The sequence below is a fragment of the Mobula hypostoma genome, chromosome 24 (genome assembly GCF_963921235.1).
Source record: "Mobula hypostoma chromosome 24, sMobHyp1.1, whole genome shotgun sequence".
In the NCBI taxonomy this organism is placed as follows: Eukaryota; Metazoa; Chordata; class Chondrichthyes; order Myliobatiformes; family Myliobatidae; genus Mobula; species Mobula hypostoma.
Genome location: NC_086120.1, coordinates 52,823,139 through 52,849,304, shown reverse-complemented (window position 1 = coordinate 52,849,304; position 26,166 = coordinate 52,823,139). Strand labels below are relative to the sequence as shown.

The window sequence follows — 26,166 nt, the reverse complement described above, 5'->3', positions numbered from 1 at the left end:
CCCATCTGTAGTGAGTGGGTGTGGATTATGGAGAGGCTGTGCTGTTTGCACCACTCTGCTTTAAGCACATGGGGGCTGTGTCTTGGCACTTGTCTGTTGGGCACTGGGTTGTGGTTCACCACTTATCTGCACTGGCCACTGGGTTGTAGTTCTCCACTTGTCTGGGCACTGGGTTGTGGTTCACCATTTGCTCTGGGCACTGGATTACAGTTCACCACTTGTCTGCACTGGCCACTGGGTTGTGGTTCACCACTTGTCTGCAGTGGGCACTGGGTTCTGGTTCACCACTTGTCTGCACTGGCCACTGGGTTGTGGTTCTCCACTTGTCTGTTCTGGGCACTGGGCTGTGATCACCTCCATCTGCCCGCCTCACCTTTTCATTCTCCTTACAGCTGATGCCTTACATGGTGCTGGATATTTTTCGGACGTACCCTGGAGTTCCAGGCTTGTTTCTGGCGGCAGCCTTCAGTGGAACACTGAGGTGATGTGTGGGGTATACAGGGCATTACAATGTTATGTGAAGTGTGAAATATAGATATTTTAGTTCACGATCGGTGTGAGGGGCAACTTTTTAGAACAGAGGTAAGGAGGGGTTTTTTTTAGCCAGAGAGTAGTGAATCTGTGGAATGCTCAGGTGTAGACTGCAGGTGGAGGCCAATTCCATGGATGTATTTAAAGTGGAAGGTGATAGTTTCCTGATTGGTCAGGGCATCAAAGGATATGGTGAGAAGGCAGATGTATGTGGTTGAGTGGGATCCAGGATCAGCCATGATGAAATGGTGGAACAGATTTAATGGGATGAATGGCCTCATTCTGCTCCTATGTCTTATGGCCTTATGGTCTAAGCCATTAAGCCAAATTTATTTTGCACTGAGTTTCCCTGAACAGGGTCCATATGTCATCCCTGCAGGTTGACCACTGAAAGAGACTATTGATGGGCAGTTGGTCAAGACATTAGCCCAGTGATCTTATCTCTGGGGTCCACCATAAACCATGTTGATAGTTGTGCAGTGACCGGTTGGTAGTAATCATAGTAATCCCTTTCATCTCCACTTCCAACCCATTCAGGAACATGACCAAGTAATTGATCAGATTGTATTTTGATTTAAAAAAGCAACAATTGATTAAGCACAGTCATCAAGGGATGTAGCATTGGCAATCATGTCTCCTAAATTTTAGTGAGTTTTAGAATATAGAACACAGGCATTATAGCAGAGTACAGTACAATAATCACTTAAATGTCCCTAATGCATCTGGCTCAACCACCACTCCCAGCAATGCTTTCCATACCCCCACCCTTCTGACACCACCCCCTTCCATATACTCTTCTCAGATCAGCTTAAAAGTATGTCCTTTATGGCACATTCAGAAACTCTTAGGCGCGTGGATGATAGAAAATGGAGGGTTATGTAGGAGGGAAGTATTTGATCTTAGAATGAGTTAAAAGGTCACCACAAGATCATGGACCAAATGGTCTGTACTGTGCTGTAGTGTTCTATGTTCAAATCCCACAACATAACGTGGAGATACTCCACTGTTCCTCCACCTTCACGGGATGCAGTGCAGGAACTGCCTGTCCGACAGACCTGCAAGACCACCTTCAGCAGACTTCACAAAAGGCAGATGCAACCTCGCTCTCAAGTGTAAGTATGGATTAGCAACAAAAGCTGCCCTTGTCAGGGATGCCCCATTCCCACTTGCTAACCAAACAACTCATTAATGTCACATCCAGAGTCTGAGCACATGCTACAGACCATGAACGCACTAACATAGCAAAGTCAGATAAACTGGAGAGTCTGTGGAGTACCTGACGTCAATCACCCGAGTGACTGACTGATTCTATTTCATATGTTTCAAAATCAGAAGCCTGTTTATTATCACAGACATATGTTGCAAAACTTGATGTTTTGTGGCAGCAGTAAAATGAGAGACATAAAATACACTAATTTACAAAAAGAATAAACAGTGCAAAGACAAATAACGAGCTAATGTTAATAAGTTCAATGACTATTCAGAAATCTTTTGGAAGAGGGGAAGGGGCTGTTCCTTCATCACTGAGTGTGCCTCTTCAGGCTCCTATACCTTCTCCCTGATAGAAATAACAGGAAGCGGACTTGACCCGCGAAGTGAGGCTCCGTAAAGAGGGGTGCTGCCTTCAATGGTGAGGCTCCCTAATGATGGATGTTGCTTTCTTGAGTAAGATCCTGATGATGGAAGCAGCCATCAATGGTAAGGGTTCCAAATGATGGGTTCTACCTTCTTAGGGCACTCCCTCTTGCTGATGTCGATGGTGGGTAGGGGAGGCTTTTGCCCATGATGTAGCTATCTGAGCCTACAACCTTCTGCAGCCCCTCATCATCCTGAACTTTGGAGACTCCACACCGGTGGTGATCCAATCATAGAAACACAGAAACATAGAATTCCTACAGCACAATACAGGCCCTTCGGCCCACAAAGGTGAACATGTCCTTACCTTAGAAATTAGCTGGGGTTACCATAGCCCTCTATTTTTCTGAACTCCATATACCTATCCAGGAGTCTCTTAAAAGACCCTATTGTATGCACCTCCACACCATTGCCGGCAGCCCATTCCACGCACTCACCACTCTCTGCATAAAAAAACTTACCCGACATCTCCTCTGTACCTACTTCTAAGCACCTTAAAATTGTGCCCTCTCAGGCTAGCCATTCCAGCCCTGGAAAAAAGCCTCTGACTATCCACACGATCAATGCCTCTCATCATCTTGTACACCTCAGTCAGTCAGAATATTCAACGATTATTGCCATAGGGTCGGTGCTGGGCCCACATCTGTTGGCGATATATATTAACGATCTGGAAGAGGGGACAGTGTAGTATTTCTAAATTCGCTGATGACACTAAATTGTGCCGTAGTTGGGGAGAGTCTGCAGAGAGATATAGAAAGGTTAGGTGTGTGCGCAAGGATCCGGCAGGTGGAGTACCATGTCGGTATTTACTTATTTATTTAGAGATACAGCACAGTAACAGGTCCTTCAGGTCCAGTGAGCCAGCGAGCCTGCACCACCTGATTACATACATGTAACCAATGAACCGAGGGGCACTCTGGAATGTGTGAGGAAGGGAAGTGGCTGGTGTGTCACCCCAAATGCGATATTATCCACTCTCAAGGGAAAGATTGCAGTTTGCTGTTGTGCAAAGGGACTTGGGAGTGGTTGTACAGTACATGAATCACAAAAACAGATATTACAGGTTATCAAAAAAATGCAATGTTGTCCTTCATTGCCAGAGGGATTAAACTTAAGAGCAGGGAGGTTATGATGCAACTGTACAGGGTACCGGTGAGGCTATGCCTGCAGTATTTTGTGCAGCTCTGCTCTCCTTACCTGAGGAATGATATATTGGCTTCAGTGACAGTGTAAAGAAAGTTTACCAGGTTGATTCTGGAGGCGACAGAGTTAATCTATGCTGCTGTAAGTCATCCCTACAATTGCCAGGATTCTTTTCCCTAGAGAATACTGAAGAAAAGTATTCATTAAGTATCTCTGCTATCTCTTCCGGTTCCATACACACTTTTCCACTGTCACACTAGATTGATCCTATTCGCTCACATCTTATCCTCTTGCTCTTCACAGGTATATGGAGAAATTTAAGGTGGGGGGTTATATGGGAGGCAGGGTTTGAGGGTCGGCACAACATTGTGGGCTGAAAGGCCTGTAATGTGCCATACTGTTCTATGTTCTATACTTGTAGAATATTCTTGCAGGCATTCACAATAAGTACAAGAGTCATGATAGAATCAATAAAAAACAAAGAAGAAGACGCATTCGTATTGCGTGTATATTACCAAGTAATGGCACTTGAGACTGATAAGATAGGATACAGTGAATGTTTCAGAAAGCCACTATAGTAAACACCACTAGAATAATCTGAACATTCCTAGCAATTGACAAATGAGCTTATTTGGCTATGCCACTACCTCAGGTTTTACCAATATGAGCTGAGAAAAGTAAATAAATACAACAAAAATAATAATAAATAAATAAGCAATAATTATCAAGAACATGGGATAAAGAATCCTTGAAAGTGAGTCCTCGTGTTGTGTGAACAGTTCAGTGTTGGGAGAGTAAAACTGAGTGAAGTTATCCCCTCTAATCGCTGACTAACTGGTGAGATTTTTTCAATGAGTACTGTTTTCCAAAAATGTACTAACCATCTCTCCTTTACCCTACGCTGCCTACCACAGTAACATTAACTAGTCATTCATCTCACTTCCATTTGTGGAAGTCGCTTTGTTCATCTGGAAGAGTGACTGATTTCAAAATTAATTCATGTGCTATGGAATCCTTGCGGTCAAAAAGGGTACAATCCATTGACTTAGCCCACATCAAGGCTACTGGAGAGATGCTCCGGAGGGAGAAGTGTTGATATATGTCATTCAAATGATGCCTTGGGCTAATCCAGTTAGTAATTTGTTGTCAGACTTGAGGGATGATTCCTGGCCAGAACTCCTGGTTGTCCTGTGTAAAGTTTCACAGCCACTTGGCGAGCAGTCTGGATCTCAGTGTACATCGCCAGTCTGAGAGCATGTTTCTCTGTTGGTCCTTCATATAGACACTCAAACATGAGCCCATTCCATTCTCCAACCCGTTCCTTCAGTCTCTCAGAATTGTGGAAATTAGAGAATCATAGAAAATGTGTGAAACAGAAGCAAAGACCATTTGGCCCTTCAAATCTATGCTAGTTGAAACAAAGCTCCTCACCCCCTCCCCCAGCAATGCCAACTCCCATGCCATCCTGCCAGACTGATTGTGATCTGTGGTGCTTCAAGTCACAGCTCTTTCAGACACAACCAGTTTTCTCAGTGGCCAGTTTATTAGGTAACCCTGTGCACCTGCTCGTTAATGCAGATACAGAGTCATAGAAAAGTACAGTCCAGAAACAGGCTCTTCGACTCATCTAGTCTGTGGAAAAACATACAAACTGCCTACTCCCATCAACCTAGACCAGGACCATTGCCATCCACATAACTATCAGAACTTCTCATAAACTTTGAAATCACGTTTGCATGCACCACTGGCAGCTCGTTCCACACTCTTATGACCCTCTGAGCGAAGAAATTTCCCCTCATGTTCCCTTAAAATTTTCATCTTTCACTTGTAACACATGACCTCTGGTTGTCATCCCACCCAACCTCAGATGAAAGAGTCTACTTGCATTTACCCTATCTATACCCCTCATAATTGTGTAAATCTCTGTCAAATCTCCCCAATCTTCTACGTTCCAAGGAATAAACTCCTAACCTATTCAATCTTTCCTTATAACTCAGGTCCTCCAAACCTGGTAACATACTTGTAAATTTTCTCTGCATTCTTTGAACGTTGTTTACATCTTTCCTGTAGATAGGTGACCAAAACTGCACACAATACTACAAATTAGGCTCATCAATATTTTATACAACTTCAACCTAATGTCCCATTTTGTGTACTCAATACTTTAATTTATGAAGGTCAATATGTCAAAAGATTTATTACCTGTGACACCACTTTCAACAAATTATGCACCTGTATTGCCAAATCCCTTTGTTCACCCATTGTACTCAGTGCCCTACCGTTCACTGTGTAAGACCTACTCTGGTTGGTCCAACCAAAGTGCAGCACCTCATATGTGTTTGCATTAAATTTGATGATCCATTTTTCAGTCCCGCTGCTCCAGATCCTGCTACAAGCCATGATTGCCTTTTTCACTGTCCACTACACCCCAGATCATGGTGTCATCCACAGATCTGCTGATTCAGTTAACCACATTATCATCCAGATCATTGATATAGATTCACTGCCTAAATTCTTTCTTCAGGGCCCCCTTCCTTTATATGTTTAATAATTGATTACAGCTTCTTCCCTACTACTGATGTGATGTCAGCTGGTTTTTAATTCCCTTTATCTCTCTCGCTCTGTGATGTTGTGGACTACTGTAACATTTATTCTTATCAAATCTGCAGGAGTCATGATAAAATCCATTGAAGTTTAGAAGATAACATTATCTCTGTATCTTCCTCCAATCCAACACTTGCAGGTGGTCAGGTCCTGTTAATTCTATGATGAACAAATTAATTCTGTTCATTTCTCTGCTGTAACATTTTTTCTAAAGTTAACTTCTTTCAGTGACACTCACAACATGCTGGAGGAACTCAGCAGGTTGGGCAGCATCTGTGGAAAAGATCGGTCACCGTTTCGGGCCGGAACCCTTCGTCAGGACTGAAGAGGAAAGGGGCAGAGGCCCTATAAAGAAGGTGGGGGGAGGGTGGGAAGGAGAAGGCTGGTAGGTTCCAGGTGAAAAACCAGTAAGGGGAAAGATAAAGGGGTGGGGGAGGGGAAGCAGGGAGGTGATAGGCAGGAAAGGTGAAGAAGGAATAGGGGAAAACACAATGGAAGGAGGCGGAACCATGAGGGAGGTGATAGGCAGCAGGGCGAGGGGGCAGAGTGACATAGGGATAGGGGAAGGGAGGGGGAAGGAATTACTGGAAGTTGGTGAATTCTATATTCATACCAAGGGGCTGGAGACTACTTAGACGGTACATGAGGATCCCTGTTCTTCAGAGCTGTGAAGACTAAGAAGAGACACATCAAAATTTATAGAATTCTAAAAATATTTGGCAAGGAAGAGTTGTCCCTTTCTGGAAAGTGTAGGATCAAGCAGCACAACTTTCAATCACTAGGTATGTCTAAGAAGAAGAGAAATTTCTTCAGTCACTTTGAGAATGTTCTCCCAGGGGAGATTATGGCTCAGTATTTGTGATTCAGTATACGGCTAAAGTACATCATCAGGAAACCACATTGTGATAGATCAGCCAGGGTTCCAGAAAACCCAAAGGAACACCCCACCCCTTGGTCTAATGTTTTAATGTCCTTCCACCAGGTCTCTTTTCCAATTGCGGACACACTACAAGAGAACTAGAAATTAAAGTATTGTTTAATTTACAGCACAGTTTCAACGAGTATTAACGCCATGGCAGCTGTCACCTTGGAGGACATCCTTAAACCCAGGATGAAAAGATTGTCTGAAAGGACATTGGATCTGATATCAAAGGGACTCTGTAAGTGCCCACACTAACTGTGCCTTCTTTGCAACATCACACACCAAGAGTGAGCTCCTGCTTCTGCTCACTCAGCTGTCTTCCCTGCCTTTGATATAGGAGCAACAGATCACTGTCAGAGATGTCAGGATCAGTTCCTCACAAACTCCTTCCTCCCTCTGCTCCCTCACACCTCTTCCCCTCCTATCTCTCCCTTCCCTCCATCCATCCTTTCATCTCCTTCCTTCAATTTCTTCCTCCCCTTCTATCCTCACCCCTCATCATCCATCTCCCTACCTCCTCCCCTTCTATCCCACCGTCATCTCCTCCTCCACCTATCATCACCTTCTAACTCCCTCATCTCTCTCCTCACTCCTCTCCTTTTTGAGGATGTGACTGAACACATTGATGAAGGTAGAGGAGTAGATGTAGTGTATATGGATTTCAGCAAGCCATTTGATAAGGTGCCTCATGGAAGGCTTATTTAAAAAGTAAGGAGGCATCCACTGCTTCATTGGGCAGAGAATTCTACAGATTCACCACTCTCTGGGTAAAATAATTCCTCCTCATCTCCATCCTAAATCTACTCCCCAAACCTTGAGGCTATGTCCCCTAGTTCTAGTCTTACCTAACAGTGGAAACAACTTTCCTGCCTCTATCTTTTGTATCCCTTTCATAATTTTATATGTTTCTATAAGAAATCCTCTCATTCTTCTAAGGGACTCAATCTCTCCTCACAGACTAACCCCCTCATCTCTGGAATCAACCTGGTGAAACTCCTCTGCACCACCTCCAAAGCTGGTATGAACTTCTCCAAGTAAGAAGACCAAAACTGCAAGCAGCACTCCAGGTGCAGCCTCACCAGTACCCTGTACAGTTGCAGCATAACCTTCCTGCTCTTAAATTCAGTCCCTCTAGCAATGAAGGCCAACAGTCCATTTGCCTTCTTGATAGCCTGCTGTACGTGAAAACCAACCTTTTGTGATTCATGCACAAGCACTCCCAAGTACCTCTGCAGAGCAGCATGCTGCAATATTTTACCACTTAAATAATAATCTGCTCTTTCATTTTTCCTTCCAAAGTGGAAGACCTCGCATTTACCAACATTGTACTCCATCTGCCAGACCCTTGCCCACTCACTTAACCTATCTACATCTCTCTGCAGACTCTCCATACCTTCTGCACAATTTGCTTTTCCACTCAATTTAGTATCATCAGCAAACTTAGATACACTACACTTGATCCCCTCTTCCAGTTCGTTAATATATATTGTGAACAGTTGCGAGCCCAGCACTGACCCCTGTGGCACATCGCTCACCACTGATTGCCAACCAGAGTAACACCCATGTATCCCAACTCTCTGCTTTCTATTAGTTAACCAATCCTCTATCCACGCTAAAACATCACCCCCAACTCTATGCATCCATATCTTATGGCTAGGTCTTTTGTGCGACACCTTATCGAATGTCTTCTGGAATTCCAAGTAAAAAACGTCCATCGGTTCCCCCCCCCCCATCCACTGTGCTCATTATATCCAGAAAGAACTCCAGTAAGTTTGTCAAACAGGACCTGCCTTTGCTGAATCCACGCTGCGTCTGCCTGATGGATCCATTTCATTCCAGATGCCTCACTATTTCTTCTTTCATGATAGCTTCCAGCATTTTCCTAACTACTGATGTTAAAATAAGTGGCCTATAGTTACCTGCCTTTTGCCTACATCCTTATTTGAACAGTGGTGTGACATTCACTGTCTTCCAATCCACTGGGACCTGCCCAGAGTTTTGGTAAATTATCACCAAAGCCTCTACTATAACTCCTGCCATTTCTTTCATTACTCTGGGATGCATTCGATCGGGACCAGGGGATTTATTTATCTTCAGGCCCACAAGTTTGCACAGCACTACCTCTTTAGTGATCGCTACTGTATCAGGTCCTCACCTCCCATCGTATCCATAACATTTCTCTTTGGCATGTTAGATGTGTCCTCTACCGTGAAGACTGACAAAATAGTCATTCAAAGCCTCGGCCATTTCCTCATTACCCAATACCAATTCTGGCTTCTCATTCTCCAAGGAACCTACATTCACTTTAGCCAAATATCACTATATTTCTCTTCCTTTCCCCCTCTTGAATGGCTGCCTGAACTACAGTTCCACAGTTAGGTTGCTCATCCTTCCTACAGCCCCCAGTCTCATCCACACAGGGAACAAGAATCTCAGACCTGATGGACAAGCTCAAGGGCTGAGGCTCCTCCAGCACTGTCTCTTGGATCCCACTACCCGCCTCACTCGCAGTCACACCCTCTTGTCCCTCATCACAGACTGAATTTGAGGCAGCTGATCTAATGGGTGTGACTACCTCCTGAAACAGAGAATCCAGGTAACTCTCCCCCTCCCTGATGTGCCAGTGTGTTTGAAGCTCAGACTCCAGACCATCAACTTTAAGCCTGAGTTCCTCAAGCAGACAACACTTGCTGCAGATGTGGTCACCAGGAACCATAATGGAGTCCACCAGCTCCCACATCATACAGCACATCAACCCTTTATTTAATTAGCTGTAATTTAGTGACTTTTTATTCAACCACTACAATTATTTCTTCAGCGGTTTGAACAGGGCACAACTGTGCAAGCGTGTGGATGTCAACTAGTGAGAACAGCAAGTAGAGTTTAAAAAGAAGACAGAATTATACAGCGGGCATCGGAGAAGCCGGCGACAGAGTAGAAGGAGACAGAATAGGAAGGCTTTGGCAATAAAGGGTCGAGGTGAGGTAGGTTATCTGTGTGGTATATAGACAGAAAGTATGTGTGTGAGGCCAGTTTTCTGTGCTCGATGTCAGATGTAGGAAGTCCAGGAGACTCCCAGATTCCCGGACAACCGCATCTGCGCCAGGTGCATCGAGCCGCAGCTCCTTAGGGACCATGTTAGGGAACTGGAGATGCACCTTTGTCTGGTCAGTGAAAGTGAGGAGGTGATAGAGAGGAGCTATAGGCAGGTTGTCATTCCAGGGCCTCGGGAGACAGATAAATGGTAACAGTTAGGAGAGAAGGGCAGGAGACAGATACCAGAGAGTACTCCAGTGGCTGTTCCCCTTAACAATAAGTACTCCTGTTTGAGTACTGTTAGGGGGGACGGCCTACCTGGGGGAAGTAACAGTGGTCGTGCCTCTGCCACAGAGTCTGGCCCTGTGGCTCAGAAGGGTAGGGAAAGGAAGAGGAAGGCAGCAATGATAGGGGACTCTATAGTTAGGGGGTCAGACAGGCGATTCTGTGGACGCAGTAAAGAAACGCGGATGGTAGATTGCCTCCCAGGTGCCAGGGTCCGGGATGTTTCTGATCGCATCTATGATATCATGAAGTGGGAAGGAGAACAGCCAGAAGACATGGTACATATTGGTACCAACGACATAGGGAGGAGGTCCTGAAAACAGACTATAGGGAGTTAGGAAGGAAGTTGAGAAGTAGGACCTCAAAGGGTCATCTCAGGATTACTGCCTGTGCCACGTGACAAACAAACAGTGAAACATAGAAAACCTACAACACAATACAGGCCCTTCAGCCCACAAAGCTGTGCCGAACATGTCCTTACCTTCAAACTACCTCGGCTTACCCATAGCCCTCTATTTTTTCTAAGCTCCATGTATCCATCCAGGAGTCTCTTAAAAGCCCCTATCGTTTCCGTCTCCACCGCAACCGCAGGCAGCCCATTCCACACAGTTACCATTCTCTGCGTAAAAAACTTACCCCTGATATCTCCTCTGTACCAACTTCCAAGCACCTCGAAAACTATGCCCTCTTGTGCTATCCATTTCAGCCCTGGGGAAAAGCCTCTGACTATTCACACGATCAATGCCTCTCATTATCTTACACACCTCTATCAAGTCACCTCTTATCCTCCATCGCTCCAAGGAGAAAAGGCCGAGTTCACACGACCTATTCTCATAAGGCATGCTCCCCAATCCAGGCAACATCCTTGTAAATCTCCTCTGCACCCTTTCTATGGTTTCCACATCCTTCCTGCAGTGAGGCAACCAGAAATGAGCACAGTACTCCAAGTGGGGTCTGACCAGGGACCTATATAGCTGCAACATTACCTCTCAGCTCTTGAACTCAATCCCAAAGTTGATGAAGGTCATTGAGCTGCCTCTCCAGTTCCTTAACACGGTCCCTAAGGAGCTGCAGCTCAACGCACCTAGTACAGATGAAGGCTACACAGGTTGACTCCCTGTTTAAGAAGGCATACGGTGCATTGGCCTTCATAAACCATGGGATTGAGTTTAAGAGCCGAGGGGTAATGTTGCAGCTATATAGGACCCTGGTCAGACCCCACTTGGAGTACTGTGCTCAGTTCTGGTTGCCTCACTACAGGAAGGATGTGGAAACCATTGAAAGGGTGCAGAAGAGATTTACAAGGATGTTGCCTGGATTGGGGAGCATGCCTTTTGAGAACAGGATGAGTGAACTCAGTCTTTTCTCCTTGGAGCGACGGAGGATGAGAGGTGACATGATAGAGGTGTATAAGATGATGAGAGGCATTGATCGTGTGGATAGTCAGAGGCTTTTTCCCAGGGCTGAAATGGATAGCACAAAAGGGCATAGTTTTAAGGTTCCTGGAAATAGGTGTAGAGGGGTATGTTTTTTACACAGAGAACGGTGAGTGTGTGGAATGGGCTGCTGGCGGCAGCGGTGGAGGTGGAAACGATAGGGTCTTTTAAGTGACTCCTGGATAGGTACATGGAGCTTAGAAAAATAGAGGGCTATGGGTAAGCCTAGGTAGTTCTAAGGCAAGGACATGTTTGGCACAGCTTTGTCGGCCGAATGTCTTGTATTGTGCTGTAGGTGTTCTATACTTCTATGTTTCTAATGTGTTGGCGTGTGGCCATGGTTAAGGCGTCGGTCTAGTGATCTGAAGGTCATTAGTTCGAGCCTCAGCTGAGGCAGCGTGTTGCGTCCTTGAGCAAGGCACTTAACCACACATTGCTCTGCGACGACACTGGTGCCAAGCAATATGTGTCCTAATGCCCTTCCCTTGGACAACATTGGTGGTGTGGAGAGGGGAGACTTGCAGCATGGGCAACTGCTGGTCTTCCATACAATCTTGCCCAGGCCTGCACCCTGGAAACCTTCCAAGGCGCAAATCCATGGTCTCATGAGGCTAGCGGATGCCTATAAAAAATGTTTCTAAAAGCCTTACTTACTATATACCATATAACCATATAACAATAACAGCACGGAAACAGTCCATCCCGGCCCTTCTAGTCCGTGATGAACTCTTATTCTCACCTAATCCCACAAACCTGCACTCAGCCCATAACCCTCCATTCCTTTCCTGTCCATATAGTTGTCCAATTTAACTTTAAGAAACAACATCAAACATGCCTCTACCACTTCTGCTGGAAGCTCGTTCCACACAGCTACCACTCTCTGAGTAAAGAAGTTCCCCCTCATGTTACCCCCAAACTTTTGCCCTTTAACTCTCAACTCATGTCCTCCTGTCTGAATCTCCCCAACTCTCAATGGAAAAAGCCTATCCACATCAAATCTATCTATCCCCCTCATAATTTTAAATACCTCTATCAAGTCCCCCCTCAACCTTCTACGTTCCAAAGAACAATGACCCAAGTTGTTCAACCTTTCTCTGTAATTTAGGTGATGAAACCCAGGTAACATTCTAGTAAATTTTCACTGTACTCTCTCTATTTTGTTGACATCTTTCCTATAATTCAGAGACCAAAACTGTACACAATACTCCAAATTTGGCCTCACCAATGCCTTATACAATTTCAACATTACATCCCAACTCCTATACTCAATGCTCTGATTAATAAAGGCCAGCATACAAAAAGCTTTCTTCACCACCCTATCCACATGAGATTCCACCTTCAGGGAACTATGCACCATTATTCCTAGATCCCTCTGTTCTACTGCATTTTTCAATGCCCTACCATTTACCATGTATGTCCTATTTTGATTAGTCCTACCAAAATGTAACACCTCACATTTATCAGCATTAAACTCCATCTGCCATCTTTCAGCCACTCTTCTAACTGGCATAAATCTCCCTGCAAGCTTTGAAAACCTACTTCATTATCCACAAATCCACCTATCGTAGTATCCGTTAGTCTTGCGAGACCATGGATCTGCACCTGGAAAGTCTTCACTCTCCAGGGTACAGGCCTGGGCAAGGCTGTATGGAAGACCAGCAGTTGCCCATGCTGCAATCTCCCCTCGTCCAAGGGAAGGGCATTAGTCTCTTCCAAGGGAACGGCATTAGGACCCACACAGCTTGGCACCAGTGTCGTCGCAGAGCAATGTGTGATTAAGTGCCTTGCTCAAGGACAAAACGTTCCCTTGGCTGAGGCTCGAACTCACGACTTTCAGGTAGCTAGTCCAAAGCCTTAACCACTTGGCCACATGATATCTTAGTATCATCTGCATATTTACTAATCCAATTTACCATCCCATCATCCAGATCATTAATATATATGACAAACAACATTGGACCCAGTACAGATCCCTGAGGCACACCACTAGTCATTGACCTCCAATCTGGCAAACAGTTATCCACCACTACTCTCTGGTGTCTCCCATCCAGCCACTGCTGAATCCATTTTACTACTTCAATATTAATACCTAACGATTGAACCTTCCTAACTAAGCTTCCGTGTGGGATCTTGTCAAAGGCCTTACTGAAGTCCATATAGACAATATCCACCGCTTTACCCTCGTCAACTTTCCTAGTAATCTCTTCAAAAAGTTTAATAAGATTTGTCAAACATGACCTTCCACGCACAAGTCCATGTTGACTGTACCTAATCAGATCCCGTCTATACTGATAATTATATATACCATCCCTAAGAATACTTTCCATCAATTTACCCACCACTGACGTCAAACTCACAGGCTGATAATTGCCAGGTTTACTCTTAGAACCCTTTTTAAACAATGGAACAACATGAGCAATATGCCAATCCTCCGGCACCATCCCCATTTCTAATGACATTTGAAATATTTCTGTCAGAGCCCCTGCTATTTCCACACTAACTTCCCTCAAGGTCCTAGGGAATATTCTGTCAGGACCCGGAGACTTATCCACTTTTATATTCCTTAAAAGCTCCAGTACTTCCTCTTCTTTAATCATTAGTGTTTCCATAACTTCTCTACCTGTTTCTCTTATCTTACCCAATTCAATATCCTTCTCCTTAGTGAATACCGAAGAAAAGAAATTGTTCAGAATCTCCCCCATCTTTTTTGGCTCCACACATAGCTGTCCACTTTGATTCTCTAAGGGACCAATTTTATCTTTCACTGTCCTTTTGTTATTAATATAACGGTAGAAACCCTCGGGATTTATTTTCACCTTACTTGCCAAAGCAACCTCATATCTTCTTTTAACTTTTCTAATTTCTTTCTTAAGATTCTTTTTACATTCTTTATATTCCATGAGCACCTCACTTACTTCATGCTGCCTATATTTATTGTAGATATCTCTCTTTTCCCGAACCAAGTTTCCAATATCCCTTGAAAATCATGGCTCTCTCAAACTTTTAACCTTTCCTTTCATCCTAACAGGAACATAAAGATGCTGTACTCTCAAAATTTCACCTATAAATGACCTCCGTTTCTCTATTACATTCTTCCCATAAAACAAATTGTCCCAATCCACTCCTTCTAAATCCTTTCGCATCTCCTCAAAGTTAGCCTTCTCTAATCAAGAATCTCAACCCTGGGTCCAGACCTATCCTTCTCCATAATTATATTGAAACTAATGGCATTGTGATCACTGGACCTAAAGTGCTCCCCAACACAAACCTCCGTCACTTGACCTATCTCATTCCCTGACAGGAGATCCAACACTGCCCCTTCTCTAGTTGGTACCTCTATGTATTGCTGCAAAAAACTATCCTGCACACATTTTACAAACTCCAAACTATCCAGCCCTTTTACAGTATGGGCTTCCCAGTCTATGTGGGAAAAATTAAAATCTCCCACAATCACAACCTTGTGCTTACTACAAATACCTGCTATCTCCCTACAAATTTGCTCCTCCAATTCTCGCTCCCCATTTGGTGGTCTATAATACACCCCCATAAGAGTTACTGCACCTTTCCCATTCCTCAATTCCACCCAAATAGCTACCTTAGATGAGCCCTCTAATCTATCCTGCCAGAGCACCGCTGTAATATTTTCTCTGACAAGCAATGCAACACCTCTCCCTCTTGTCCCTCCCATTCTATCACACCTGAAGCAATTAAATCCAGGAATATTTAGTTGCCAATCACACCCCTCCTGTAACCATGTTTCACTAATAGCTACCACATCATACCTCCAGGTATCAATCCATGCCTTAAGCTCCTCCACCTTTCTTATAATGCTCCTAGCATTAAAATAAATGCATTTAAGAAATTTTCCACCTCTTACTCTCTGTTTATCACTAACGGTGCAAACAACTTTACTATTTTCTTTTACTTCCTTCTTCCCTACCTCTGTTTCTACACTCTGGTTCCCCTCCCCCCTCGTATCTAGTTTAAATCCACCGGAACCTCTCTAGCAAATCTACCTGCAAGAATATTTGTCCCCCTCCAGTTCAGATGTAGACCGTCCTGCTGGAACAGGTCCCACCTTCCCTGGAAAACTGCCCAATTATCTATAAATCTGAAGCCCTCCCCCCTGCACCATGTCTTCAGCTAATGGCCGCTCTGCTTTGACCCTGCTTTACTCTTATTTGCTCTTGCTAATGAATCGCGAATTGATTGGTCCACCGCTAACGCGCTGAGTCCCATGATCGCTCCTTTCTTAAAATATTCTCCCCGACTTGTGTGAAGCTGTCTCTCTTCGAATCTTTCATCTGTTTACTCTTTTCCATAGATGCTGCCAACCTTTTCATTTCTTCTACTAAAGTGCATGACCATAAACTTCATGACACTGTGTTCCATCTTCCACTTCTTTGCCCATTCTGCTAATCTGTTTAAGTCCTTCTGTAGCCTCTCTACTTCCTCAAAACTACCTGTATCGTCTACAAACTTTGCAACAAAGCCATCAATTCTATCATCCAATGACATAAAAAGAATCAGTCCCAACACAGACCGCTGAAGAACACCACTATTCAGTGGCAGCAAACAAGAAAAGGCTCCCTGTATTTCCACTCTCTGCCTCTTGCCAATCAGCCACTGTTTTATCCATGCTAGAATCTGTCCTGTTATACCATGAGCACATTGCTTGTTAAGCAGCCTCATGTGTGGCACGTTCTCAAAGGCCTTCTGAAAATCCAAATACACAACATCAATCGATTCTCCTTTGTCAATGCTGCTTGTTATTTCTTCAAAGAATTCCAACAGATTTGTCAGGTAAGATTTTCCCTGGATAAACTACGCTGACTAGAACCTATTATATCATATGCCTCCAATATGCCAAAACCACTTCTTTAACAGTCAACTCCAACGCCTTCCCCATTCTTTCTTCTGCATCTCTCCCTTCTTGAAGAGTAGAGCAACATTTGCAATTTTCCGTCATCCAGAACCATTCCAGAATTTAGTGATTCTTGAAAGATCATTATTAATGCCTCCACAATCTCTTCAGCAATCTCTTTCAGAACTCTACAGAGTACACCATCTGGTCCGAGTGACTTATCTACCTTCAGACCTTTCAATTTCTCAAGAACCCTCTCTCTAGTTATGGTAACTTCACACACTTCATGACCCCGACACCTCAAACTTCACTGCCATTGTCTTCCACCTCCCACTTCTCTTCCCTCATCCCCTTCATCTTCCCCCTTATCCCCCTCTTTCCTCCCTCAAACCTTCCTCCTTCTCCTCCCTCCTGTCATTGCCTTAGCCCTCTTTTTATCCCCTCCTCCTCTTTACCCCTACTCCATCACTGAATACATCCTCCGTCCCCTCATCTCCCTACTCCCTCCCCTCTTCTCCCTATTCCCTCCCCATTACCTTCCAACATCCCTTCATCCCTTCCTTCCTCTTCATCCCATCTTCCCTCCCCATCTCCTCCTCCCTTTCCTCATCTCTTCCTCCCCCTTATAATTTTATACCTCCCTCAGCTTATCCTTCCTCCCCTCATACCCTCCTCCCTCCCTCATAACCACCTCCCTCCCACATCCTCTCAAACCTCCCGTTCTTCGACCTTCATCTCCTCCTCCCTCCCCTCATCCCCTCCTCCTTTTCTTATCCCCTCCCTCTCCTCACCTCTGCCTTCCCATCCCCTCCTTCCTCCCTCATGCCCTCATCCCTTCTTTCAACCCTTCCTCAAGCTGCTCATTTCCTTTCTCCCTCATCCCTTCCTCCCTGTCATCCCTTCCTCTCTCCATTATTCCCTCCTTCCCTCATCCCTTCCTTCCTCCCTCATTCCCTCTTCCCTCCTCAATCCATTCATCCCTTCCTCTTTCCAATTATACACTCCTCCCTCCCCATCTTCTCCCTTCCCTTTCCCCTCCTCCCTCCCGCCTCCTCTCATCCCTTTCTCTCTCTCTGCTCATCCACTCCTCTCCCATCATCCCCTGCTCCCTCTGTAATATCTCCTCCTACCCTTCTCTCCCTCACCTCAGATCCTCCTCCCTTCTTTCATCCCTCCTCCCTCCCCTCAGCCCCTCCTTTTCCCTCATCGCCTTCCCCTTTCCTCATTCCCTCATCCTTTCCTCCCTCCCTTCATCATTCTGCTCCCTCCTCTCAGCACTTCCTCTGTCCCCTCATCTCCCTCGTCCCTCCCTCATCCTCGCCTCCCAATTGTACTTTTCCTCTCTCCTCATCACCCTCCTCTTTCTCTATCCTCCTCCCTCCTCATCCCCTCTTCTCTCCACTCATGTACATCTCCCTCCCCTCATCCCCTCTTCTCACCCCTCACCCCTCCTTCATCTGCCTCTCCTCCCTTCCTCCCTCCTGTACACTCTGAATCCTTTCTCCCCTCACTCCTTTGACATACTCCTTCAAACTGCCTATTAGATGGTTTGCTCATGTTTGTCAGGTGAGTCAGTGGCTGACATTCCTAGTGATTTTACCGAGGCCTGGGAGGGCTGCTGAAATCATCCTCTCTGTTTCTTTACAGCCTTGTTTTACGGTTTGGCTTGCATCATATTTGCTGCTCTAGCCTCTCTCCTTGAAGGGGGCGTTCTACAGGTATGTTGGCCACATTTCCATGTTGGGGTGGCTCTGGGCTCAGATTTAGGACAGACAATCGAACAGCTCTCTGCTCAACCTTTCCATTTTTCCAGCTGAGTTATGGATCCATTTCCCCAAGACCGTGCTCCAGTGCCTCAGTGGTCCTTGCTTCTAAATGACATTTACTTCCTGATGGTCTGGGACCACAGGTACATTGAGACCCAGAGCGAACCTGGATGGCAAGTTTGTTGTGGGGAACTGACTGGGTTTTCAAGTTATTTGAGTAATTTCATAGCCAGGTCTACGGAGATCAGTAATTTATTCATCAGACCTTTGGATCCAAATGTTGTTTTACAGACTTCCAAACAGGCAACAAATAACCTGCTGGAGGAGACAATGTGCCAAGCCACATCTGTGTGGGAAAATAAATTGTTGATGTATTGGGACAAAACCCTGAAATGGGACTGAATTTTCCTGAAACATCAACAAATGCAGAAAGATCTTCGGCTGAATCTTTGATCTGTGTGGAAATAATGCTCTGCTTGGGTGCTATTGGTTACCTTTGCTTCCCGTTCTGGGTGTGCGCACTCCTGAACCCAGCCAGAGACTTCCTGTTTGAGAGGTCACAGAATCTAGGCGTGACTGAGGAAAGGACAGAGTTTAGTGTAGATGAAGGAAGGGCCTAGTTAGCTATGATTGCCCCCTGTTGTGGAAGAGCCTGGTTTAGCTGTGATGCCCCTCATCATTTGGGTAGGCTCTGGTATTTCTGTGATGAATCCCTCCATTAATGAAGGACCTGGTTTAGGAGTTATACTCACCCCTGTTGTGGAAGGACCTGGTTTAAGAGTGATGCTCCCCTGCTGTTGTGGAACGACCTGGTTTAACTGTGATACCCCCAACAAGTGTGGAAGGACCTCATTCGGCTGTTATGCCCCCCACCACTGGGGAAGGACTTGGATTAGCTGTGATGCCTCTAACATTTGTGGAAGGAACTGGTTGAAACTGGTTTAACTTTGATGCCCCATACATTGTGGAAGGACTTGGTTTAGTTGTGAGCCCCGAGCACTGGGGAAGGACCAAGTTTAGTTATGATGACCCCAACTGTTGTGGAAGGACCTCATTTAGCTACCATCATTGCTGAAAACCTGGTTTAGCTGTGATGATCCCTCCCCACTCTTGGGGACGGACTTGATTTAGCTGTGGTGCACCCCCATTGGAGAATGGCCTGTTCTCTTGTGATGACCCCACCATTGAGGAAGATTTAGTTGTGATGAACTTCACCATTGGCAAAAGACATGGTTTAGTTCTGAAGCCCACCACCACTGGGGAAGGACCAATTTTACTTGTGATGCCTCCCACTGTTTGAGAAAGACTTGATTTTGTTGTGATGTCCTCCACTATTGGGGAAAGACTGAGTTTAGCTGCGACAGAAGCACTGCTGTCTCAGAGTTCCAGTGACGCTGGTACATCCCAACCACACTCATCTCCATGCTTAATCCACATCCCAAAGACATGTTGACCAGTAGGTTGACTGACCACTGTCAGTTGGTCCCAGTATACGAGGTAGTTTGGAGAATAGTGGCGAGTTGGTGGACATATGAGAGAGTATAGGTCATGGGGAACCAACAGGGAGTAGGGCAGTGATTAATGGGAATGCCCTGAGAGCTAGCATAGACTTGATGGGTTGAACAGCTTCCTCTATACCATGACAAATATATATTTTGTTTTACATGAGTGCCAAATGTTAACTTTGTCAGGTTAGTCTTTGTATAAGATTAACTAAAATATTTCACCTTCATTCTAGGGTTCCTTCACAGTGATGAGCGTGATCAGTAATCCCTTGCTGGGGGTCTTCATCCTTGGAATATTTCTACCTGCTGCCAACACCACTGTAAGTACAGAGGAGAAGAGAAGGGATGAGAGGGTCACCTGGATGGGTAATGGGGGCAGAAGCAGAAAAATAAAAACAAAGAGAAGGGATAAAACAGAGAGTACGTAAAGCATGTCCTCCAATCCAGGTAGCATCTTGGTGAATCTCTTCTGCACCCAGTGCAATGCTTCCCTATCCTTTCCATAATGGGACAATTAGAATTGAATGTAATACTCCAGATGTAGTCTAACATTTGCAACATAACTTTCTAACTCTTCAACTCAATGCCTCAACTAATATAGGCAACTATACCATAAGCCTTCTTTACTCACCTGATCAACTGTGTCGCCACCTTCAAGGAGCTATGTACTTGATCTCTTTGCACATCAACACGGTTAAGGGTCTTGCCCTTAATATTTTACTCTTTACATTTGATCTCCTACAATATAGCTCCTCTCATTTGGCTGAATTAAACTCCATCTGCCATTTCTCTGCCCTTGTATGCAACTGATCGATATCTTGTTGTATCTTTGGGAATCTAAACTATCCAAATATGCAGGCAACTGAGATCCCAGTACAAGACCCTGCAGAACATCACGAGTACAGGCCTGTGGCCAGAAGTTCCTCAATTTTCCAGTGGGCTATTGGGGTGTTGAGAGTATAATCCCATCAGAATGATTGCAAATTTCTTATCTTTGAGTGCTACCCTTAAAGACTCTGTGAATGAGTCTGCTGTTATATCCCCTCTAAGTGCATCTTTGATATTGATATTGCAACTTAACCCCCAACCCCCCCACAACCTTCACCTCCCACTCTATCTTTACTAAAACATGGAAACCTTAAGACTTGAAACATGGCTCTGGGTCTGACTCTGTGACTCAGAAGAGAAGGGGGGAGAAGAGGTGAGTGTGGTGATAGGGGATTCATTAGTTAGGGGAACAGAAAGAAGATACTCTGGGCAAGAATGAGATTCCCAGATGGTATGTTACTTCCCGGGGGTCATGGACTGGGACGCCTCTGATCGAGTCACCCCAGATCGAGTCCTCAGTTTTCTTAAGTGGAGGGTGAGCAGCCAGAGGTTCTTGTCCATGTAGGACATTAGTAGGAAGAGTGACAAGGTTCTGGAAGGGGAGTTCAGCAGTTAGGAGATAAGTTGAAGGGCAGGATCTCCAGGGTTGTGATCTCAGGATGTTACCCAAGCCACTTGTTAATGAGTCCAGACATAGGAAGATTATACAGTTTAACACATGACTAAGGAGGTGGTGTAGGAGGGAAGCATAAGATTTTTGGATCATTGGCTTCTCTTCCAGGGAAGATGGGACCTGTACAGAAGGGATGGTTTATACCTTCTGTTTGTACCCGGGTGTGAATTGGGATGATGTTTTTGCAGGGAAATGTACTATCGACATGTGGTTGATGTTTAGAGATCTCTTGCAGGATGCTAGGGATAGATTTGTCCCGGTGAGGAAGATAAAGAATGGTAGGGTGAAGGAACCATGGGTGACAAGTGAAGAGGGAAATCTAGTCAGGTGCAGGAAGGCAGCATACATGAGGTTTAGGAAGCAAAGATCAGATGGGTCTATTGAGGAATATAGAGCAGCAAGAAAGGACTTTAGGAAGGGGCTGAGAAGAGCAAGAAGGGGGCATGAGAAAGCCTTGGCGAGTAGGGTAAAGGAAAACCCCAAGGCTTCTTCAATTATGTAAAGAACAAAAAGATGACAGGAGTGAAGGTAGGACCAATCAGAGATAAGGGTGGGAAGATGTGCCTGGAGGCTGTGGAAGTGAGCGAGCTCCTCAATGAATACTTCTCTTCGGTATTCACCAATGAGAGGGAACTTGACAATGGTGAGGACAATATGAGTAAAGTCGACGTTCTGGAACATGTTGATGCTAAGGGAGAGGAGGTGTTGGAGTTATTAAAATACATTAGGACAGATAAGTCTCCAGGCTGTTCCACGAGGCGAGGGAAGAGATTGCTGAACCTTTGGCTAGGATCTTTATGTCCTCATTGTCCACGGGAATGGTACTGGAGGGTTGGAGGGAGGCGAATGTTGTCCCCTTGTTCAAAACAGGTAGTAGGGATAGTCTGGGTAATTATAGACCAGTGAGCCTTACGTCTGTGGTGGGAAAGCTGTTGGAAAAGATTCTTAGAGATAGGATCTATGGGCATTTAGAGAATCATGGTCTGATCAGGGACAGTCAGCATGGCTTTGTGAAGGGCAAATCATGTCTAACAAGCCTGATAGAGTTCTTTGAGGAGGTGAGCAGGCATATAGATGAGGGTAGTGTAGTGGATGTGATCTACACGGATTTTAGTAAGGCATTTGAGGGAAATGAGGCTAAGTACAGGGCTACGGTAGGAAACTTTGTCACATGGTGTGAGCAGAATTATCTGCAGCTTAATGTGAAAAAGACTAAGGAGCTGATGGTAAACCTGAGGAGAGCTAAGGTACTGGTGACCCCTGTTTCCATCCAGGGGGTCAGTGTGGACATGGTGGAGGATTACAAATACCTGAGGATACAAATTGACAATAAACTGGACTGGTCAAAGAACACTGAGGCTGTCTACAAGAAGGGTCAGAGCTGTCTCTATTTCCTGAGGAGACTGAGGTCCTTTAACATCTGCCGGACGATGCTGAGGATGTTCTACGAGTCTGTGGTGGCCAGTGCTATCATGTTTGCTGTTGTGTGCTGGGGCAGCAGGCTGAGGGTAGCAGACACCAACAGAATCAACAAACTCATTCGTAAGGCCAGTGAAGTTGTGGGGATGGAACTGGACTCTCTCACGGTGGTGTCTGAAAAGAGGATGCTGTCTAAGTTGCATACCATCTTGGGCAATGTCTCCCATCCACTACATAATGTGCTGGTTGGGCACAGGAGTACATTCAGCCAGAGACTCATTCCACCGAGATGCAGCACAGAGTGTCATAGGAAGTCATTCCTGCCTGTGGCCATCAAACTTTACAACTCCTCCCTTGGAGGGTCAGACATCCTGAGCCAATAGGCTGGTCCTGGACTTATTTCATAATTTACTGGATAATTTACATATTACTATTTAACTATTTATTACTATTTCTCTATTACTATTCTGTTACTATTTATTATTTCCATGACTATTACTATTTACTATTTACTAATAGTAGTATTACTATTACTATTTCTATTACTATTTATTATTTATGGTGCAACTGTAATGAAAAACAATTTCCCCTGGGATCAATAAAGTATGACTATGACTATGACTATCTGACAAGGTTCCACACGGTAGGCTTATTCAGAAAGTTAGAAGGCATGGGATCCAGGGAAGTTTGGCCAAGTGGATTCAGAATTGGCTTGCCTGCAGAAGGCAGAGGGTCGTGGTGGAGGGAGTACATTCGGATTGGAGGGTTGTGACTAGTGGTGTTCCACAAGGATCGGTTATGGGACCTCTACTTTACATGATTTTTATTAACGACCTGGATGTGGGGATAGAAGGGTGGGTAGGCAAGTTTGCAGATGACACAAAGGTTGGTGGTGTTGTAGATAGTGTAGAGGATTATTGAAGATTGCAGAGAGACATTGATAGGATGCAGGAGTGGGCTGAGAAGTAGCAGATGGAGTTCAACCCGGAGAAGTGTGAGGTGGTACACTTTGAAAGGACAAACTCCAAGGCAGAGTACAAAGTAAATCGCAGGATACTTGGTAGTGTGGAGGACCAGAGGGATCGGGGGGTACATGTCCACAAATCCCTGAAAGTTGCCTCACAGGTAGATAGGGTAGTTAAGAAAGCTTATGAGGTGTTAGCTTTCAAAAGTCGAGGGATAGAGTTTAAGACTCGCCAGGTAATGATGCAGCTCTATAAAACTCTGGTTCGGCCACACTTGGAGTATTGTGTCCAGTTCTGGTCGCCTCACTATAGGACGGATGTGGAAGCATTGGAAAGGGTACAGAGGAGATTTACCAGGATGCTGCCTGGTTTAGAGAGTATAGATTATGATTAGAGATTAAGGGAGCTAGGGCTCTACTCTTTGGAGAGAAGAAGGATGAGAGGAGACATGATAGAGGTGTACATGATAATAAGAGGAATAGATAGAGTGGATAGCCAGCACCCGGGGCACTACTGCTCAATATAAGGGGACGTGGCTTTAAGGTAAGGGGTGGGAAATTCAAGGGGGATATTAGAGGAAAGTTTTTTACTCAGAGAGTGGTTAGTGCATGGAATGCACCACCTGAGTCAGTGGTGAAGGCAGATACGCTAGTGAAGTTTAAGAGACTACTAGACAGGTATATGGAGGAATTTACGGTGGGGGGGTTATATGGGAGGCAGGGTTTGAGGGTCGGCTCAACATTAAACCTGGGAGATTGTTTGTGTCTTCCCTGGTGAAGACAGATCCAAAGTACCTGTTTAACTCGTCTGCCATTTCCTTGTTCCCCGTTTCTTTCTTCAAGGGCCCAACTTTGGTCTTAACTAATTTTTTCCTCTTCAAATACCTAAAGAAGCTTTTACTATCCCCCTTTATATTCTTGGCTAGCTTACCTTCGTATCTCATCTTTTCTCCCCTTATTGCTTTTTTAGTTATCCTCTGTTGCTCTTTAAAAGTTTCCCAGTCCTCTGGCTTCCTGCTCACCTTTGCTATGTAATACTTCTCTTTTATTTTCATACTGTCCTTGACTTCCCTTGTCAGCCACGGTCTCCCCTTACTCCCCTTAGAATCTTTCTTCCTCTTTGGAATGAACTGACCCTGCACCTTCTGTATTATTCCCAGATATACCTGCCATTGTTGTTCCACTGTCATCCCTGCTAGGGTATCTTTCCAGTCAACTTTGGCCAGTTCCTCCCTCATGGCTCCATAGTCCTCTTTGTTCAACTGCAATACTGTCACTGCTGATTTTCCATTCTCCCTCTCAAATTGTGGATTAAAACTTATCATATTATGGTCACTACCTCCTAATGGCTCCTTTACCTCGAGTTCCCTTATCAAATCCGGTTCATTACACAACACTAAATCCAGAATTGCCTTCTCCCTGGTAAGCTCCAGTACAAGCTGCTCTGAAAATCCATCTCGGAGGCACTCCACAAACTCCCTTTCTTGGGGTCCAGTACCACCCTGATTTTCCCAGTCTACCTGCATATTGAAATCCCCCATAACAACCGTAGCATTACCTTTGCGACATGCCAATTTTAAGTCTTGATTCCAACTTGCCCCATATCCAGGCTACTGTTTGGGGGCCTGTAGATAACTCCCATTAGGGTCTTCTTGCCCTTACAATTTCTCAGTTCTATCCATACTGACTCTACATCTCCTGATTCTATGTCACCCCTCGCAAGGGACTGAACTTCAGTCCTCACCAACAGAGCCACCCCACCCCCTCTGCCCACCTGTCTGTCCTTTCAATAGGACGTAAAGCCTTGAATATTCATTTCCCAGTCCTGGTCCTCTTGCAGCCATGTCTCTGTTATTCCTACAACATCATACTTGCCAACTTCATGAATGAGTGTGTGCCGACAAAGACTTACTGTATATTCCCAAATCAAAAGCCATGGATGAACCAGGAGGTACGTCATCTGCTGAAGGCCAGATCTGTGGTATTCAAGTCTGGTGACCCAGGCCTGCATCAGAGAACCAGGTATGATTTGCGGAGGGCTATTTCAAGGACGAAGAGACAATTTCGAATGAGATTGGTGGCAACATCGGATGTATGACAATTCTGTCAGGTTTTGCAAGACATTACTTCCTACAAGGCAAAACCCAATAGCATGAATGGCAGCGATGCTTCACTACTAAATGAACTCAATGCCTTCTATGCCCACTTTGAAAGGGAGAATATAACTACAGCTGTGAAGATCCCTGCTGCATCTAATGACCCTGTGATCTCCGTTTCAGAGGCCTGATGTTAGGCTGTCTTTCAAGAGAGTGAACTCTCGCAAGGCGGTATGTTCCAATGGAGTACCTGGTAAGGCTTTGAAAACCTGTGCCAACACACTGGCGGTAGTGTTCACGGACATTTTCAACCTCTCACTGATATGGGCAGAAGTTCCCAATTGCTTCAAAAAGGCAACAATTATACCTGTGCCTATGTGAGCTGCCTTAATAACTATTGCCTGGTAGCACTCACATCAACAGTGATGAAATGCTTTGAGAGGTTGGTCATGACTAGAA

General features: G+C 45.0%; 1 protein-coding gene across 1 annotated transcript in view; it reads left to right on the top strand.

The window, feature by feature from the left end:
- Window positions 1–26,166, top strand: part of slc5a5 (solute carrier family 5 member 5) — a 96,042-nt gene that overhangs the window by 46,931 nt on the left and 22,945 nt on the right. The window contains exons 8-11 of the mRNA XM_063032769.1: window positions 393–481; window positions 6,961–7,073; window positions 18,104–18,174; window positions 19,961–20,047. Coding sequence (XP_062888839.1) covers window positions 393–481; window positions 6,961–7,073; window positions 18,104–18,174; window positions 19,961–20,047 — 360 coding nt within the window. The remainder of the gene's footprint in view (window positions 1–392; window positions 482–6,960; window positions 7,074–18,103; window positions 18,175–19,960; window positions 20,048–26,166) is intronic.